At 48.9% G+C, this 18,976-nt stretch overlaps 2 protein-coding genes across 5 annotated transcripts in view; one reads left to right on the top strand and one right to left on the bottom strand.

The window, feature by feature from the left end:
* The window catches only part of RUFY3 (RUN and FYVE domain containing 3), a 33,571-nt gene extending 22,270 nt beyond the window's left edge, over positions 1-11,301 (top strand). For 2 of the 4 annotated variants that reach the window (XM_026042735.1, XM_026042737.1), the window contains 10 exons: positions 199-291; positions 1,013-1,093; positions 1,712-1,879; positions 2,668-2,765; positions 6,097-6,216; positions 7,498-7,603; positions 9,012-9,091; positions 9,705-9,732; positions 10,052-10,126; positions 10,720-11,301. In XM_026042735.1, coding sequence (XP_025898520.1) covers positions 199-291; positions 1,013-1,093; positions 1,712-1,879; positions 2,668-2,765; positions 6,097-6,216; positions 7,498-7,603; positions 9,012-9,091; positions 9,705-9,732; positions 10,052-10,126; positions 10,720-10,863 — 993 coding nt within the window. In that variant the 3' untranslated portion in view covers positions 10,864-11,301. Of the gene's footprint in view, positions 1-198; positions 292-1,012; positions 1,094-1,711; positions 1,880-2,667; positions 2,766-3,696; positions 5,720-6,096; positions 6,217-7,497; positions 7,604-9,011; positions 9,092-9,704; positions 9,733-10,051; positions 10,127-10,719 lie in introns of those variants that run through there. The other 2 variants (XM_026042736.1, XM_026042738.1) reach the window with 1 other exon arrangement.
* A 2,058-nt stretch (positions 11,302-13,359) lies between these two features.
* Positions 13,360-18,976, bottom strand: part of GRSF1 (G-rich RNA sequence binding factor 1) — a 6,520-nt gene continuing 903 nt past the window's right edge. The window contains exons 2-10 of the mRNA XM_026042759.1: positions 18,851-18,956; positions 18,017-18,172; positions 17,574-17,714; positions 16,558-16,687; positions 15,560-15,711; positions 15,320-15,444; positions 14,506-14,641; positions 14,219-14,302; positions 13,360-13,653 (exon numbers count right to left, since the gene is read on the bottom strand). Coding sequence (XP_025898544.1) covers positions 14,244-14,302; positions 14,506-14,641; positions 15,320-15,444; positions 15,560-15,711; positions 16,558-16,687; positions 17,574-17,714; positions 18,017-18,172; positions 18,851-18,956 — 1,005 coding nt within the window. The 3' untranslated portion in view covers positions 13,360-13,653; positions 14,219-14,243. The remainder of the gene's footprint in view (positions 13,654-14,218; positions 14,303-14,505; positions 14,642-15,319; positions 15,445-15,559; positions 15,712-16,557; positions 16,688-17,573; positions 17,715-18,016; positions 18,173-18,850; positions 18,957-18,976) is intronic.

The raw sequence follows: 18,976 nt of genomic DNA, 5'->3' as shown, positions 1-18,976 counted from the left end.
TTACTTAAGATTGCCCCTCTCCAGAGAGAGGCAAAAGCAGAGGCCAAATTGTAGTTTACTGCTGTAAACAAACAACCAAACAGAAGCTCCCCTCGAATGTGGACAAAGAGTGCCTGATGAAAATCTGTTTAGAGAAGAAAAAAAGTATGTGAGGTAAATGGTTGCTGGTACAGAACTCTTGTTTTATTTTGTTCACAGCTTGCTGTTGCAAACAATAGAATTATTACACTGCAGGAGGAGATGGAACGGGTTAAAGAAGAAAGTTCTTACATCTTGGAGTCCAATCGTAAGGTTGGTGGCTGTAGGTTTCCTGAATCCACTGGGCAGATCCAGCTTAAATGGCATAGGGAGGAGCTGTTTCAGAGACACTTTTCCTTATGTATACACACAAAAGAGCAGTGGAAGAGACTCCCTCCAGGTGGGCCCTCCACAGAGGGCAGCAGATGGACCCTGGCCATGGTACATCCTGCTTGGCGGTAGCTTATTGAACTGTGAGCACATGCGAAGCTGATGGTTAACACAGCGTGTCTGTGGCTTGCTACGTGGAGACAAGAGGAAGATGATTTACCAGGAGGCTGGCAGGAAACTTAAGCAAGTGGGAGTTCTGTTAGTTTGACCTGAAATGCTACCCAATCTTAAATCAAGGAGTGGTATCTTAAAGTACTCAACGTGCTTTTCTTTACTTAAGACAAATGCTAGGAAGTCTGACGGAGTTGCATGTTAGTTTTAAAATCACAGGATGGTTTTACATATTTTATCATTGTACTTAGTACACTGTCCAGGGCCTGAAAGTGAGCAGGCAGTACTGTATGCAGTGAGTTGCTCTAAGCAATTGAGTTCAAGGGAAATACAGTAAGTTTGCAAAGGAGCTACATGATGCATTAACTCAATGAAGGTACCTAATTTTGGTAGCTGTCAAGTTTCTTTTCAAAGAAAAGAAAATGGTCAGAACATTACTAGGTACTGGATTACTCGTGTAAAATGATGGGTTGATTGGATTTCTTTAACTTAGGTCACCAAGGACAGAACTGCAGATGGACACGCACTTACTGAGGCACGAAAGCAATTAAAGGAGGAGACTCAATTGCGTCTGGTAAGGGCAGTGGGAGCTTGGTGCTCCACAAAAAGGCTTTTTAATGGGTAGCTATTCACTGTAATTCACTTCAGAAATGGTTCTTTTGGGGGAATATTTTCATTCCAGCCTGCCCTGCTTCAGCCTGATCTAGAGAGTCTATCAGAAGTGATGTTGGTGTTTTTTTTTTTTTTTTTTTTTTTTATGTGCCCGGCTTGACCAATTTGAAGTCTGTTTATCAAGAGGGGCAGTGCCTCTGAGTTTGTATGTCTTGGGCATCCCCCTTGAAGATAAGGTTGTTGACATGATCACAACTGTTTATTCAGTATAGCGTATGTTCAATTGAACGTAACATGCTGATTTGATGATGAGGCAAATGTTTGAACAGAATGTTTTTAGAAAGTTAGTCTGCAAACTTGACATTAGTCTGCCATGTCGGAACATGGGCCCCAATAGGACTTAGTTACTTTCTGCTAGTAATGCTGTTGACGTGGATTTAATGTTTGACCAAACTTATGAGTTAGTTTTCCTTAATTGCCTTTGATGTGTCTGAGCTGTAGCTGTAATGGAGGGTTAGGATAAGGGTTATGGATACTGGAAAAGGCTACTTGGAAGTTCTGACGGCTGTGTGTGTTTCAGGATGTGGAGAAAGAGCTGGAGGTGCAGATCGGGATGAGACAAGAGATGGAGTTGGCCATGAAGATGCTGGAGAAGGACGTTTGCGAGAAGCAGGATGCGCTGGTGGCGCTCAGACAGCAACTGGATGATCTCAGGGCCCTAAAACACGAACTGTCTTTTAAGCTGCAGGTAGGGAAAGAATTAAATCAAATGTAGTGAATCCTTAGTAATAAGTGTGGGCTCTCATGCTTGGTCTTTTCCTGTTTATTTAGCAGATGCTCGCTATGGAAGGATGACAGGCTAAGTCATTTCACTCTTGATGCTGTTTAATACTTTTTCCTAATCCACATAGGTTTTTTTCTACAGTGTACTCACTTGCTTTAGGGCTGACATTCTTAACCTCAAGTTAAATGGGATTTGAACAGGGAACTTTAGGGAGGATACACCATCTGTAATGGAGTCGTAGCCTTTTGGCTTGTGTTGTATGTCTAAAAACTAAGCAAAATGGAAAAAAAACTGAATACAGTCTAGTATTTTCATGTATGTGGTGGCATTACACATGTTGTTGTTCAAGTAACAGAAAGACTTGAGGAAGAATGTGTAATGAAGTAAATACTAAAGTCCAGAAGTAAGTACTAATATGAAATTTAGAACAGGGGAAAATTTCTACTTGCCTTGAGCCAGTCATTATGTGCAAAACAGTTGAGTAGTATTAGCAAGTACTGCATTAATACAAAGTATGTAAAAAGCTGAACTAATCAAAGTAATTCCCTTCTGTGGTGTCCAAATGTACTCTCTATTTGTAGGAAATAATGTTTTCTCATGCAGTTAGTGATCTAGTGTTTGCTTTTTGGTCCCCTTGTCATGTCCAGCTGGTTTTGGCCCATGTAATGCTACTTACTAAGTAGCTTATTGTGTTTGTGTGTAATTTGTTTTTACTGCTGTTTACAAAAGATGGGGTGCCGCTTTCTCTGCAGAGTTCAGACATGGGAGCAAAACAGAAGAGTGAATTAAACAGCCGCTTGGAAGAAAAAACAAATCAGATGGCTGCTACCATCAAACAGCTTGAACAAAGGTAAAAAATGAAATATATGCAGTTTAAAATGATGTGCCTGCTCTAGAGGTGCAGTGTGTGCTCTTTCTTTCAGACAACTATGTCCTTATTTGAAACTCTCTACCTCATTTTTACATGAAAATGACAAGTGGAGTGATATCCCTGAGGAAATTGTTAGTAGACGGGCTTTATTTAATTCAGCTTTTTGAGTCCAAGGAGTCTCCGAGTGAGACCTGTCCTGCTCTATTTGTCTGCTAGAGCTGCTGCTGACGTGAATGGCAGCAGAGCTAAACCCATTACAGGTGAGAGAGGGTGGCCAGCTTAGCCATCACCAGCAGAGCTATGCAGGGCGAGCAGGTTGGCTTTTCTGGCACCACTTTCATGACATGCTGTTTGAGACATAACCAGGTCTTTTATTAAAAAAAGAATATGATGTTAAAAGCGTAATTAGAGTAGAAGCTTTGGTATTCACATGATCTGCATCATTGTTATCCAGTCATTTACGAGTAGATTAGTGTCTCTGATAGCATTGATTAAAAACACAAAAATGAATATTCTTGTGTCATCTTCTTTTCCTCTACTTTTTTTTTTCTTTTCTCTGTTAAAGCCAAGCCTTATAGTTGTTTGGGATAAGATTAAGAACTTAATTCCCTTGAAAAAAGGACTGGAGTATTATCTCCGAGCAAAATCAGGTCTCAAATATATATACATATCTATATATATATTTTTTTGACTGAGATATATGTAATGAGTACTAAAATACATTTAATGAATTGATTAATTTTAGAAGTTGCATTCTGAGTGATTCCTTACCAAAGAGGTCACTTGTTTGTAGCAACGTTTGTTTTAAAACATGTTGTGGTACCACTTTAGCTAATTGATGTGCTCTTTTTCTCTTGCTGTTCCTGTTCTTTTATTTCCTCATCATCCTCATTCTAACTTACTCATACAGTGAAAAGGATTTGGTGAAACAGGCAAAAACCTTAAACAGTGCAGCAAACAAACTGATCCAGAAGCATCATTAGACATGTTTATGTCTGGTCGCCTCGTAGCTCTGACATCAGAACTCATTTATGAGGGGAGAACTTAAGAATTACTAAAAGCAACTGTTTAAATGTTAATTGTCTCCTAAGGTTGATTGGGAATTAGCTGAATTTTTAAAATCAGTGAGGTTTTCCTTCAGAGATTTAAGTTGGTTATAAAAATCCCTAACTTTGCCCTGTAAACTGTTACACTAGCAGTGAGCTGGCCAGCAAACACGTCAGGAAAAGCCTAAGGAATGGGAGCCATGTGGCTGTGTCCATCCTGGTTTGATGCTCCCTGCGTACAGCAGCACCAGTCTTCACCCTGTGCGGATACTCGCTGCGTTGCCCCAGCCCGTATCTGATGGCCAGCTCGGGAAAGTCCCCCCGTTTTCTGTGTTGCCCATTTTGTGAAGTAGCCGAGAAAATGCATCCCTGGAAGTGGTTGGAAGTAGTCGTGTGCGTAGCCCGAACCGTCACCTGTGGGCGTCCGTTCCGCGGGTCTGCCCCAAGCCCCAGAGGAGCGGGAGCCTCTCGGTAGCTCCTGGTGGGAAGAGCAGCCCTCTTGTAACCAAGACTGCTTGCAACAGTTCTGCCTTAGTGACTTGGTGGGAGGCTGGGAGCTTAGCCGTATTCCTTTGAACTTCATGTGTCCAAATGAGTAGTTAGGTGTCTTAGAGTAATAGGATAGAGTGGTAAGTTCAGTGAAAACCTCCTTATCTTTGCATTGCCTTCTACCTCTGCCATGAATCCCTCTAGAAATACGTTGCAGTTCTTCCTGAGAGAAGGGAGCTGAGGAGAGGTGTTTTGATAGGTCTTGCCTCTTCCTAGAAAGGGAAATTAATGCGTTTTACAAAAATCTTCTGATCTTTATACTCTAGTGTTAAAAAAAAAAAAAAAAAAAATTAAAAAAAAAGCAAGAAAATGTGCAGTGATGGGGAGCAGGACCAGTCATTTGATACTTGGCCATTCCTTGTCTGAGTAGTTAGTGGTTGAACAGGAGAGTTGCCTTTTGCTATGACACTAGTTACATTGGCTTCTGAGTTTCTGTAGCTTGGTACATATGGAATTTGCTAATGGAAGAACAGCTGAAGCTTGGGAACAGCCCTGAAAAGGGCAAACTGTTGTCAGCCCCCCAGTGCAAAACTCGAAATGATGGTAGCTTGAACGACTGTGAGTATCCTCTTCCTGGTGGCCTCAGGATTGCACCAGGCTGGCCCTTGGCAGGAACTAAGCTATAAATTCTCCTAGGAATATTTTGCTTCAACAGGATCACGTTGAGGTGTGTGTTTTGGTTTGTTTGTATACTTCTCTTTTGGATGAGGGTCTTGTTGCTGTGGCGAGATGCTTGCAAGTCCTCTGGGGCCAGCTCCTCTTCTGTCCCATAGAGTGGGACATAGAGCTCCTGCTCTGTCCCGCAGAGCAGTGCTCCTTGATGTGGCAGGGGGTGCACGTGGCTGTGATGCAGCTGGGCAAGCCAAGTGGATGGAGATCTCACTTGGCACGTGTGGCAAGGCCGGCCCTCCTGTGCCTGAGCGTGCCTCTCTGAGTGACTCCTCCCCTGCCCCACTTGGAGACCACAGTTGAGTCCCGGAATCATCCCCAAGTCCCATGTTTGGAAATAGAAACTTCATCTTGGATAATCTGTTAGTATAAAGCAAAAATAAGAAAAAAAAAAATCAAGCTTTCATGAAGATATCCAACTAGCTAGAGTTAGGACAGCTAACTCCTCTGCCCTTCCTCAAATTTCTGTTGTAGAAACAATAGTTTGGACTGCTTTTGTTTGCTGTCATAGCAGTTCTGAAATTAGGTAGTAGTTAAATCTCTGGCAGTTTCTGGCCAGTCTCAGGCCCAAAGCAGAGATGCTTTGGTGTGCTAATGCCCGGCCACTTGGTCCAGTGTGGTAGTCTGTGGAAGAGACCAGGAAAATGCACTAATTCTAAATATAATAGCTAACCTATGTTGCAAGTTCCAGTTACATGTGTAAAGCTGAAATGTAACGTACATTAAAATCAAATTTGACTTCAAATTCTGTGTACTTGAGGTTTGCTTTGAACCTGGATAAAAGTGATGTTTTATGTTTTTCATCTAATGGCTGTAAACTGTAGTAATAGAATAAAAAAAACCAAAACATTGAAAATCAGAGCTTCTGCCTGGTTCACCTACATTTTACTTTTCTTTAGAATGGTTTCTTCCTTCCCATTGTTTTTACCATCCCTTTATTTGGCTTTTCCTTTTCACTGGGTTTTTTTAATTTGTTGTTTGACATCGGTCTTCCTCCCCACCATGGCTTTTGTTTTTTATCACAAGTTCATGTGGCTCAAATCCAGATTGCGGCAGGCAGAGAAGGACCGTCAGTTGGCCGAGCAGGACAACCGTCTCTTCAAGCAGGAGTTTGGGGACAAAATCAACAGCCTGCAGCTGGAAGTGGAAGACCTCTCCCGGCAGCGGTGAAGACACCTCTTTCTATCTGTTTGTAGGGCTGTTGTTAATATGTCTAATATAAAAACTGGCAGGACAGCCCCCAGAGTAGGAAGGGTTTGGAAGAGGGAGAGGAACAAGCTGTGGAGCCTCTCTGGGAAGCTCAGGTAGACCTTTGACTGCAATCTAGACCTTGACCAAGTCTAGCACGAGGTATCTTCCCCCCCATTAGAGTGACTTTTGCTCTTAAGCAAACTACAAAAGCCAACAGTTTGGCTGTTGCTTATCAGCAGCAATGTACCAACTAAGCCTTTGCCTGGCGACAGCACTTTGGCAGAAGCACGGAATAGTTTTGGAGCAAGGGAAGCCGTTCCTATGGCCAGCCTCACAAGCAGTACCTGCTCCTTTCTAGTCCAAACTGGGTTATTTTGATAAGAGGCAATTGAAAAAAATGGAAGTGGAATGTTAGAAGACTTGGCAAGAGCTGTCAAATTTTGCCTTGCAGTGTCCTCCATTTACTAACGTGAGGAAAATAGAAATCCTCTTATCCTAAAATAGAAGAGCTTCTCATTCTGCAGACATGACGCATCCTCTGTTCTGTAGCAAGGTCACTGGGAGGAGTTTTATGAAAGCCTTGGTGGCTGTGTGTCTGTTTTGGTCTTCCCTCCTGCCACATCTGCTTGGGTTGATGTGGAGTTCCAGGTGTGCCCGTGAAGGAGGTGTTTGCATGTGTTGGTACAAGGCTGCTCTTATGCATGTCTGAGTATGGAAATACAACCCTCAGTTATGTCAGACTGGGCCCAAAAGTATGAAATTGGACAAGCTTGGAAGTATTAATAGATAAAGGCAAGAATCTGCTTTACATGTGCATTTTGTACAAAGTCAGTTTAGCTGAATTAGTGTAACCCTTGGGGAAGGACACTTGCAAAAGAATCTATTTTTGCCTCAGTTGGGTTTGTACCAATTCCTCCTTCACTCACGCTAGATGAAGGTGACAGCTTGAAAATGAGTGAACCTCCTTGCCAGGAGACTGTACTGCCTGCCCGGGTGTCTGAAGCAGGGAGATGTTAGAGGTGCTGCAGTGGTGGTGAGGGTTTGAACCCTTGGTTTGAACCCTTGTGCCTCGGCATTTTGTGCCCGAGCACACGAGGAGATAGTGTTTGACCAAGGGGGAACTTGGAGCTCTTCAGCTGGGGTTCAGTCCCTTGGGCATGGAGACAGGGCTAAGCAGTTGATGCCATGTAGACTGTCCATGTTGAGTGTTGAATAAAAGCAGAGCCTTTATTCACGTTTCCTCTTCAATGTTACAGGAGCCAGCTTGAACTGGAGCTGAAGCGGGAGAGGGACAGATGGTCGCACAGTCACCCAAGTAGCCAAGAAAACAAAAAGGGCTGCCTAAAGCACCAGTCAAGAGTGGTAATGACAGCTTGAGTCATCTGGGCTTGTACTTAAGCGTAGCTTAATTTTGCTCACTCTTTCCTTGGGTTTTATAAGGCAGTGATTACGTTTAGCAGCAACACCAAGATGAACTTTGAACCTTTTTTCATACGTTCACTAAATAATCATTCTATTTGAGCTCTGCTGAAATATTTAAAGCACTGCAGAACGTGGTTTCCTCTTCCTGTATGGGCAGCTCGCAGCATCTTGCAAATAACTGTGTTTTTTCTGTGGTTTAATAAAAGTGAATATGACATTATAGAAGAGATGCTATGCTCGTATCTGATGAAAAGTAAACTAGCTTTTTTTTTTTTCTTTAAACATCATGTTAAAGAGTCTTTTCTTGGAAGCATTGAACAGCAAAACTCTCCAGCAATAAGTTGTCTTTAGAAAGCACCACAGAGAAATTTCAGTTTGCTTGTGTGGCTGTGCACTGGTGAGTTCAGTGTTTTTAAAGCGTAAGGCAGTGCTCATCTCAAGGGTAAAACTGATGGTCCTCAAGTGAAACTCCCTTTTTAGAAGTCAATTTGCCTTTGAAAGTACAAACCTGCTTCTTTGGCTTTTCTTTGTAAAACTGAAACAGGTTTTTGGTGAGAACTGGCTGTAAAACAGCTATTTCTGAGGCAGACTTAAAAATAAACACCTCATGAATATGAGAACAGCTAAATAATACAGGTGGCTTCCAAAATTCCTGCTGGCCTTGCTGCCCTGATGGCCAGTCCTCGTGGGGCTGCTTGTGGAACGCTCGGCCTCACCCTGGAGGCCACCTGAATTGTTCAGGTTTCTGTGAGGTAGGGGGCTAATGTGGAGGCTAGTGCTTTAGAAGGGATTTCTCTTTCGCCACAAAGTTTAAAGGTGAGTTTTGGTCCCAAGGAGTTTGCATTCCTGGAACTGTACGGGTTTGATGGAAGTTGCAGCAGGGAGTTGGGAGCAGGGCTTGTGAGCCTGGGTGGTTCTGTCAGGGCTTGCTGTGCAGGCAGGGCACTAATTTAGACAGCTAAGTTAGGTAGCAGGAGTTAGGTGCATATTTTGGGCCATGACCTAATTCTTCTCATGGAGGGAAGATTTGTTTCCTTTTCTAGCTGAGAGGATTTGTTTCACGGATCGGTTTTAAAAGGCCTGTAAAGCCAGTTGGCCTTTCAACTTGTGCTGGAGAGGGGAAGAAAAAGGAAGAAAAACATGGCCATTAAGTTCCTCCTCCTCTAGTGAAAGAATACTTTAGGCTATTTTTAAATTTCCTTAAGGGCATCCTGTTCCTGGGCATGGTTTATGGGTATGAATATTCCTTAAATATTGCTGTAATACGTGGCTGTGAGCAGCATGGTACAGGTGAAGTGGGAGTTTGTTCATATAGTTTGACTAACTGGTAAATGTTTCCTTTGGTCAGGATGGGAAGCTCAAAATCCAGGAAGAAAATGCTAAACAGAAACAGCTATCAAGAGAGGAGAACAGTGTCCTGCCACATAAGTATGGAAGACATTCTGTATTTCCTTTTTCTCTGGTTCCAAGTCCTGCTTGCCCTTTCTCCAATTGCTTTGCTGATGGTTGAGAAGTTAGGTCTTGGTTCAGAGAGCGTAGAAGCTTTGGAAGTGCTCTCGGAATGTCACTAGGGAAAAAATGCAGCGCTGTAACACAGCGTGCTGAATGCCAACGTAAAGGTGATCAGCCAAGTGTTGTCGTAAAAATAGCATAAGCTCAATTCTTATCTGCTTTATCAAATATTTATCAGATATTAAACACCTTGAAGGCCTTTTACCTCCCCATTTCACCTTGATTGCAGAAGCATCGTAGGTCTTGGGACAGAAATCTGTCTGGAAGGTTTCATGACTTGATGTTATCATTATATGTAGAAATACAATGATAAATTATCTTTCCAGAGCAATGCTGGTGGTGTGGTTTGGGAGAAATAAAACGAAAAATCAGTATGGTTAGGATTTAAAAAATAGTCTGAGGGAATCCTGATGCTCCAGAACTGTGTGGGTGTTTCTTTGATTTTATCTTATTTATTTATTTATTTATTTTTAAACAGTAGTGGTTTAAATGAGCGGTACCTGCAAGTGACAATGTTCTTGTCTTGTAGGTTACAGAGCAGCTTGCAGGACGAGCAGGTTAGTGATACGTTTCCTTGCTTTGAAGTGCTGATTTGCAAATGTGTGGCGGGAGCCCGTGGAATACTGCAGCACCTTCCTTGGCCCGTGTACCCTCAAGTTTATCCTTGGGATTTTGCCATCGGGAGGATTTGTCTGCAGGGCCCATAGCATCCATTGTCCCCTGGAGGAGAGGCGCTGCTTGTCTCGTTAGAAGAGCTGTTAGCTGGCAGTGCTCACGTGCTGGAGGGCATTTTGTACCCGCAGCACAACTGAGGGCCCTCTTGTAGGTGCTGTGTAAAGCTGACCTGAGTGTCTTCTCTCCCTGCCCCGAGTGCAGGAGCAGCTCTCAGCCCCGGGCCATGCCCAGCTCTGCCAACTCTGCCGAGAAGAAAGCAGCCGAAGCAAGAAAAAGGTGAGTCCTGAGGCTGGTGCGTTCAGCTGTGTGAGGAATGTACACAATTCCCCTCGTTTTCCTTGGACAAAAGACGACAAATGGGTGACACGTCTGCTGGTGACCTGGGGCCAAGAAACTGCTCCTTTGCTGATGCTCGCTCTGCTAAGACAAATGGGCTGAATATCAGAGATTGGAGGACCCCCAGCTTCTTGGGTGCTCGGCTTCTCCTTCTTCTTTCCAGTTTCCTCCCTGCCATTTTTAACTAAATGATTTTGCTGGCACTGACCAGAAATGAGAACAGGAGGGGGCTGGAGCCTGTTATTTCTCCACTCTAACTGTAATGGCTGCTTTTCCCCAACATCACATTCAGTTTTGTGCCCCTCAGTGGAAGGACAAAACACCTTGTGTAGGGTGGCTCTGCTGCCTCTGGATCTCCCTTCCTGCAGAGTGGGGAAAAAAATTCCACGAAAACCAAGATTCATAAGGCGAGGGAACTCCCCTGCTGCAGCAGGGCGGTGCCCTGGCAGAAAGGTGGCGAGGGGCTGGCACGTTGTCCCTGGCTGCCCTTGGGTTAAGGACGTGCTCCTGACTTCCCTTGTCCTGCGTTTCAGAACGTGTGCCAGAACTGCGGCGGCGTCTTCTGCGAAGCCTGCTCGGCGCACGAGCTGCCGCTGCCGTCCAGCATCCAGCCCGAGCGCGTGTGCAACCCCTGCCACGGGCGCCTCATGCAGCAGTACTCGAGCAGCCCCTTGTAGGGCGCGCGCCGGCACCGGCCCCTTCCCGTAGCTCGCAGTGGCCTCGGAAGCGCCAAGGGGAGCGTGAGGAGCAGCCGTGACCTGCAACCCGCCGGAGGCTGCTTGTGGTGGTGATGGTTTCTCGTGAAGAACCAGGGACAGCCGGAGCCTGCCCGCTTGGCCAGGCTCCCTGCTGTGGGGCCGCAGCCTGGCTGGGTGACAGGCTCGGAGGGCTGCACACGAGGTGGCCTGAGAGACGCTGCGGCTGCGTGGCCCTGTGTGGGGCACGGGCTCCTCTTCCTTGGCCGTGCTGGCTCAAAGCACAACAGGAGAGTTCTTGAAACCATGTGGGGCTGCACTTGGGAAACACCGTTTCCCTTTGCCCTGCTGCCTTTGACAGTCTGGCTCGACCACGTTACTTCAGTGCCAGTACCCGGTAATACACCAGCAAAGTTTAGTTCAGCCCTCGGGCAGTGGTTTTGTTATCCACATCCCTATCAAAAATCAAAAGACAGGAAGAAGGGGGGGGGAGGAGGGGGGGGGGGGAAAAAAAAAAGCCCTCCAAGTCCTTAAATGATTTAGGGATTTGCGAAGTGGTGGTTGGGGTCTTTTCTGAGGCATGCATGATGTGAGAACTGACCTGCACTGCTCTCATCCTTCCAGTGGGCATGGAAGTGCCTCTCTGGCCTTACTGTTGCAGACTTTTCACCGTGACTTGGCCACAGGGTGGTGGCCAAACCCAAGGGCTGCAACACTACTTTGTCTCCACATAGCAACTGGAGGAATTGGATTTCCGTGTCCTTAGGTGCACGGCATCCTACTCCCTAACTACACAGGATGTTCAGGGTCACGTTTGGACACTGTCCCCTTTGTGCATGTGAGAGTGGTTATAACGTATCTGGTGTTTCACTGTATTTTGTCAGATTAAGGTGAAGATGGGATGAAGTCTGGATGCTTTTCACTTAGTAGAAAATCTATTCTGAAACGCATTTTCAAGGGGCTTTACAATTCACGCTGCGTCATTTGTTGTTGCTGTTACCTTAAGGAGTTGTGTTTTACCCCAAGAAGTGGTGGCTTCCTCATAAAGCGCACGTAGCAGGTAAGAGTTGGTTTGTTCTTAGATACTGGAAGCCTGCTTGAGTCTTCAGCAGTCCCTAGCAAACTGATAGGATGTGGCTGTTAGAATCACTTGGTGTTGTACAAGTTGTATTAGAGGGCAGTGGTTTAATTCTTTTAAAAGGGTTTTTTCAGCCATTGAAGTGGCTGGAGCTGCAGGGAAAAGCCTGTCGGAGTGGAGGGGGGTTACAGTAAGTCATGGTGGAGCTGGGAGCAGGAGCTGGTTTCCTCCAGTTCCCTGCTGGACCTGGCTTTTTCTGCCACACGAGCCCTTTCTGCCTCTTTGTGCCCTTGAGAGAGGGAGTGTTTCAGAAGGGCCACTTGCAATGCTTTTCCATATTCTCTTTTTTCCCCTTCGTGGTGGCAGTTACTGCCTGGATTTTCTCATTGCTGTCTCTTCAAGTAGACTAGAAGCAGGAAATAGCTTAAAATGGAAAAAGGCTGGAATAGATTTCAAGGATGCGATACCATTGCTGAATGGAGAAGGTGCTGAATTAACTGGCAACGAGCAGTAGCTTGGTGCACATACTGTACATATTTATGGGGATTTTTTAATTCCTGTACCTGAAAACCAATGTGACTTCTCTCCCAAAGAACTTCTGACCCAAGCAGCTGGAGTGCTGCAAGTTGAAACTGGAAACACAGCCCTTCTGTGCTGGTATGTGCAGCTTGAATTGCGCAGCTCATCGGAGACCTGGCTGCTGCCTCCCTGTCCCCTAGGAACCATCACTGCTCCAATTGCTCCAAGCAAAGCCTGGGCTCCTCTTCATTTAACCAAGCAGGACAGGGGTTTGGCAGCTCCTTTTAAGTCACCCGAGATGGCTGGGAAGGAGCAGCCCTTCCAGGCCGTGCCTGAAGCCCCTTGAGGACACAGCTCTGGCTGTGCTAACCGCAGGTGACATTTGGAAAGGTCAGAGCGAGCTGCGTGTTGGCTGCCACATGTGGGGCTCACCGCTCGCTGTGCTCTGTTGGGGCAGATGTCAGTGTGGGTGCCTACCCTCAAGCAGGTGCTGGGTGTTATGGTGCTTGGTCCTGCTGCAAGGGTTCAAGGTGCCTTTGCTCAGGTTCTGCAGCCTTGGGGAGTTGCACCTGGAATGCTTGGACGGGGGAGAGGGGAAGGCCACTTGTGTTAATTTTGCTCCATGCAATAAATTTCCTCATGGGTATCTTGCATTCTGAGCCCTCCTTCCTTTCTGTTGGGGTGTATCATTGGGGATGTCTTCCCAAACCTGTAACAGCTGCACAGGTGCTTGCACAGCATGAGAGCTGAGCGGTAAGAGGGGCAAGGTTTAACTACCCAATACAGTGCCTTAGGATCTCGCATCACTTTCATTTAGCTTTATTGCCAATGCTCTTCTGTTAATACAGTGTAAGGTGTAACTCAGCCCTTAATGTGCAATCATGTCGCCTGCTTGGGCTCCCCATCTGCTTCCAGAACAGGTTACTGGGCCTACCTTTTACCCCAGCTCCATCCCTGAGCAGCAGGGGCTGTGTCCAAAGCAGCCGCCAAGACACGTCATTGAGCTCAGATCCTTTTCCACCTCTTCAAAAGGACTTAGGCAGAGTATATCAAGGCAATTTATTACATGCTTTTACACACATCCAAACTATATTTTACAGCTTATGCTTGCCGCGGAGCAGTGACACATGTGTGTCCTCTTCATGATGATAACCACGGAATGTGCTGGCTTTGGCCTAAGAAAAAAACAAGAGAAAAAACACTTTACTTCAGTGCAGAGTTATTGATTAGTTGCCTTTTCTGAAATGAATACTTTGCTGTTAATGTAAACACTTGTTTCCAATAATGAGACAGTAGAAGCTGACAATTTTAAAAGATATTACCAAAAATGGTTAAAGCCTGCATTTGAAGAAAAGCCCCGTAACAGGTTTGTGTAATTCTTAGAGAGTTGTGGGAGTGGGGGAATTAAAAATCGGTAAGTTGAAGACTGTCCGAGTTGGTCGATCTTGCCCAGAGTTGTAAGCAGCCTTTCTCCCTTGCTGAAGGAGCAGTTACCGTCACTGTTCTGCTCTAGGAAAAAGCTTCCCTGCCTGGGCCTAGAGTAACAGCAGAATCTCTGTACAAGCCAGAAGCCAGAGTGTTTTAGAAAACCCAACAGAACAGATTTGAGCGCATTCCAGACTGCGTTAGTGGCAGGAATTGCCTTGCAAGCAGCTTTCCCAACTTGAGCTAATTAATCTTTTAAAAAAATATGCATCTTACAGGCTGTACAATAAAAATAAAAGGGGGGGCTGCACTTACCAAACGTGCTCTCCTTCCACTGTCCCTAGCAATCTTGTTTGACGTGTGGGTGCTTGTTCAGGAAGAGCTCGATGGAGCTGCACTCTGGGGAGAAGCGGGGAGAGGTCACTTGGCATGGGGTTTTTGTGTGTTACATGCTCTTCTCTCTGCCCAGTCTCATGCACAGAGCAGCGGGCCCTTCCCATGTTAAAATGGGCCCGTGTGGCACGGGGCAGGAGAGCTGGGCTCGGGGGAAGCAGCTGAGGCTCCGGGGCTCCCCCCAGCCCACGCTCTTCCGTGTCACTCACGGGCGTTGGACTCCTGCTTGGCCGCTGCTGCCGCAGCCTCCTCGTGGCTCTCGAAGTGCACGTCTGCCGCTCCCGTGGCCTCGCCCTGGGAGTTGTATTCCATCAGCACCCTCGTGGGCTTCAGGGGAGCAAAAAACTGAAAGGGAGAAGAAAGAAATGGAAAAAAAAAATGGGGATCCCAATGGGGTGAGGGGGGTGAACAGACTTGCCCTCAATGCAACTACAGAAAGAGCAGATTCCACTTTCAGGACATCCACAGGTCTAAAAACCAGGAACCTACAGGATCCAGCGACACAGGGGGAGCTTGGTTATGAGTGGGGTTATTTTTTACACTAACAAGGCGTGTGTAATCTCAGAGCTCGGCACCAGAGCAGCCCCCTGCCACCCTCTGCCTCCCTGCCCGGGGGAACGTGATGCACAGGCCAAGTCCCCCATTCTGCACTGCAGCCCAAGGGCCGGGCTGTGACAGGAACCAACGTCCTCACCCGGCACCCACCTTCTGTGCAGTAACCAGAGTCACTGACGCTACCTGCTGCCTTTCTGTGACTCCAGGCTATTAAAACCATCCTTGTTTGCAAGGGAAGGGAGCACAACCCCGAGCCCTAGAGACCCTCTCAGCCCCTGTCCCCAAGGGCTCCCACGCCGTGGGGAACTGCTAACCCTGGTGGCAGCTGAAGGTCCCACATGCGAGGCCGCCCCAGGGCTGACACGGGCAGGGAGGAGGGACAAACTTCGAGCTCCTTCCTCTGTCAAGCTAAACCAGTGAGTGCTGGTACTGAGAGGCACCATGGTTCACCCCCGCGCTGCTGCTCACGTTGATCATGTCCTGGGCACTGGCTTCGGCAGGAAAACCCCTCACGTGGACAAAAGGCTGCGAGGGGGAGGCATCCGCAGCTTCCGACAGGCGCCGCAGCCTTTCCACGAGCTCTCCCTGCGGACCTGCAGGAGCAGCACAAGCCCCGTGAGCACTGCAAGCACCGAGCCCTCGGCTGGGAGCTGCACAACCCAGGGTTGCACTAAGGGGAAGGTGCCTCACGGAAGGCGGGGGACTCACTGCTCTCTCTTTGGGCGCTGGATCCCGTGTAACCTTGTTCTCCTTCTGCAGGCTTGGAGCCGAGTTCTCTGGGCGCCCTCGCGCAGGGCGCCGCGTCCTGCATCGCGTGCCTCTGCATGTGATGCTTCCTGCCGATGTACACCTCTATGTACCTAGGGCGAGGAGGAGGCGTTACAGAGCCCGAACACAGCCCCTGCACAGCCCTCCACGCTTCAAGAAAGCTTCGTTATGCTTTGGGACATCCTTCCCTCTCAGCTCCCCTTCCCCACTGCACGGGGAGCAAGTCCTGGTGCGCGGTAACTGCCAAGTAACAGCTTTGAAGAATTAAGTTCCTATTTAAATAATTTAAGTTATTCCGTTAGATTTATGAGAGCCCTTTAGCAATGACCCTTTTTGACTGGAAACGACAGCTCTTCTTTTTGAACACACACACACGGCCAAATGGACTAGCAGTTTTGCCCACCAGGCCCCTTTAGCTCGCAGCCTTTTAGGTGGCTCTGGTAGAAGCCCTGTGCAACACGACAAGCAGGTGCTTAACGGCACCTCGATTCACGGGGCAGGTAATCTCCCCTCCCAAGGGAGGCAGGCAGGTAATTCAACCATTGGGCACGTCTAGGGGAGGAGGGGGTTCCTTTAAAATGGGGGAGAGAGATGCAGGAAAGAAGGGAATATGAGAAGGGAAGTGGATGCGAGTAGTCTGTAAAGGTGACGTGGCTGGAGGAACCATTCTACAAGGCGACATTTGGAAAGAGCAGTAAGCTCCCAAAGGCTCTCCCAAAGGAGAGGGTCAACCCAGGCCCTAAGTCCCATGAAAAGCTCAGCACTCGTGTGCGGAGCTGCACGTGCTCCGGCCTGAGGAAAGACGGGATGGGAGTGGAGAGGGCCCAAGTGGCAGTGCCCAAGTGTGGGACACATGGAGCTGGGAAGGGGGCTCGAGCCAGCAGGTCGGGTGCTTCGGAGCAGCCGCTGCTGCCCCTTAGCCGGAGCGAGGCACCTACCTATTCCCAATGTACTCCCTGTGCCTTAGGAGGGCCTTGGCTGCCATGTCGGGAGCTGCAAACTGCACGTAGGCTTCGCCCGTGCGTCTGTCCCCCCGGTTCACAAACACTAGGTCAGTTATGCTCAGACCTACATGCAGCAGCAGCAGGAGGAAAAAGGCATTTATCATTGAGGAGAACTTGTGCCATAGCCCAAAAGGACATCCCTTCCCATCCCCATCCTTCTGAAGAGGAGCCAACCCAGAGGTCACCTAGCCCTGAGCCAGCTGCTCATGCTGCCCCAAACACCCGCCGTGCTCGGCTTGCTCCACAGGGGAGCTCGCCCGTCGTCATTCACAACCACCAGGCAAGAGGAGGCCACCAGGAGCAACCCACGGCCTCTGCACGGCGGCTGGGCCAGCAGCATGTGTGCCTGTTCCAGATGTACCTCCATCCACCCCCAAGTTGGGCTCACTGGTGCTCCGACTTTCATATGCACGTTTTCTCCCTGCTTAAATTATCCAGATGGGATGTGGAAGCAATGGGATGTGGGGGAAAAAGTGATCTAGATTCATCCCTGATTTCCCCCCAACGACTGTTGCAATAACTGGCCCTATGTCAGACCTCCAGAAACAGTCACAGTTGCATTGTAATCCTGCAGCTGAAGCCTTGAGATGCCTCCAGCTGCAAGGGGACAGTTCTATCTCCATAGGAGGAAGAACTTCTTTACTGTGAGGGTGACAGAGCAGTGGAACAGGCTGCCCAGGGAGGCTGTGGAAACTCCTTCTCTGGAGATCTTCCAAATCCACCTGGATGCTGCCCTGTGCCCTGTGCTCAGGGTGTCCCTGCTGGAGCAGGGTTGTTGGACTAGATGATCTCTAGAGGTCCCTTCCAACCTCAACCATTCTGTGATTCTGCGATTCTTGCAATGCTCATGATGCTCATGGCTTCCAGGGTAGGCTGGAATGCTCAGCAGGAGCCTGGCACAACTGCCTCGGGGCGAGAAATGGGGAAGAGCCAGCGCTCGTGCGACCTACCCGCAAAGAAATCCGCGATGTCGTCCTCGGTGCAGCTGTAGGGCAGCCCTCTGAGCATCACGACCCCGTCGTTCATGGCCCTGGACTCGTCGCGCAGGCTCTGCAGCAGGCCCTCCACATCTTTGTCGTGCACCTCAAACACTGCGAGGGACACGGGGCACACGGTGCGTCGGCCTCGCCGGCCGCACGAGGCGGCCCCCGCGGAGCTGCCGCCTTCGACGGCAACGTCCTCCCCGCCACCTCCTTCCCGTTTTTCCCTCTCGGGAGAGCACTCAGCGACACCGCAGGGCTCCCGGCCTCCGTGTCCAGCCCTGCCAAGTCTCCCTTCCTGCTCCTGCTGCTTCCTTCCCTCTGCACTTTTCAGGTGACTCCGACTTTCCAAGCACCTCTTGCCCACGGCAGCGTCGTTCTTCTCCCCGTTGCCCCTGCCCTCTCACACGCACCTTTCACGTAGCGTGGGCCCATGTATCTCAAGTTCTTTTCCAAGGCCCTCTCGACATCGGCTTTGGATTCCAGCTCTATCAAGGCGTCGCCCCTGCGCCTCCCATCCCTGTTTAAGAGGAAGTGTATGCCGTTCTCACCGTTTCGAATTCTACAGCCTGGAAATCAGGGAAGAGGGGACACAAGGAATCATAGGCAACTGCAGCACACATGGGGGGAAGAGGGGTAGATCTTGGGGCAACACTGACATTCCCCACAGGGCCATTTCGCTCCGCGGTGTGAAACGCCGTCCCGAAACAGGGCCCGGGAATTCCCTTGCTAACCCTGGGGCTAACACGAAATATTCCCTGGAGAGGGAGCCGAGGCGGCATCCACCACCTCCATCACCATCACCACATCCACCACCTCCGGGGCTGCGGAAGCGGCTCATGCAGCCCCATGCAGCCCGTGCTGCCTGCTTCAGAGAGCAGCGCTGTCTGTGTTTTAAGGCCGCTGCTTTGGGGGGGACGCTATGGGGCTCCGGTGACCCGCGCCCTGCCCGCCGGGAGCTCTTTTCCCTAGGAGCTGGGATCGCCTTGGCAGCTCCGCATGTTCCCGACCCCATGGGCTCTGCTGCAGCGCGAGCAGCACCCGGCACAGCGGGAATGCGGCCAAGCTGTGGGAGAGCGGGTAGTGCTTCAGGTCCCAAGGGAGCTGGAAGGGGGCTGGGAAGGAAGGAGCTGCCGGGAATGGGGGCTGTGGAGCAGGGGCCCCCAGGGCAGCATCCGGAGCCCAGAGCCGGGGAGGCCTCCAGGCGAGGCCGGGGCTCCCGGCGCGGTCCCCACGGCGGTGCGTACTGTCGAAGAAGGCGAGCACGTCCTCCTCGGTGCAGGAGAAGGGGAAGCCCTGCGCGCGGATCAGGAACACGGGCTCCTCGGCGCGGCGCGGCGGGCGCCCGGCCACCTGCGGGCACACGCGGCCGG

The sequence above is a fragment of the Nothoprocta perdicaria genome, unplaced genomic scaffold, assembly GCF_003342845.1.
Source record: "Nothoprocta perdicaria isolate Ctin4 unplaced genomic scaffold, notPer1 scaffold_313, whole genome shotgun sequence".
NCBI lineage: Eukaryota > Metazoa > Chordata > Aves > Tinamiformes > Tinamidae > Nothoprocta > Nothoprocta perdicaria.
The sequence above is the reverse complement of the archived record's forward strand: the minus strand, read 5'-3'. Positions and strand labels throughout refer to the sequence as shown.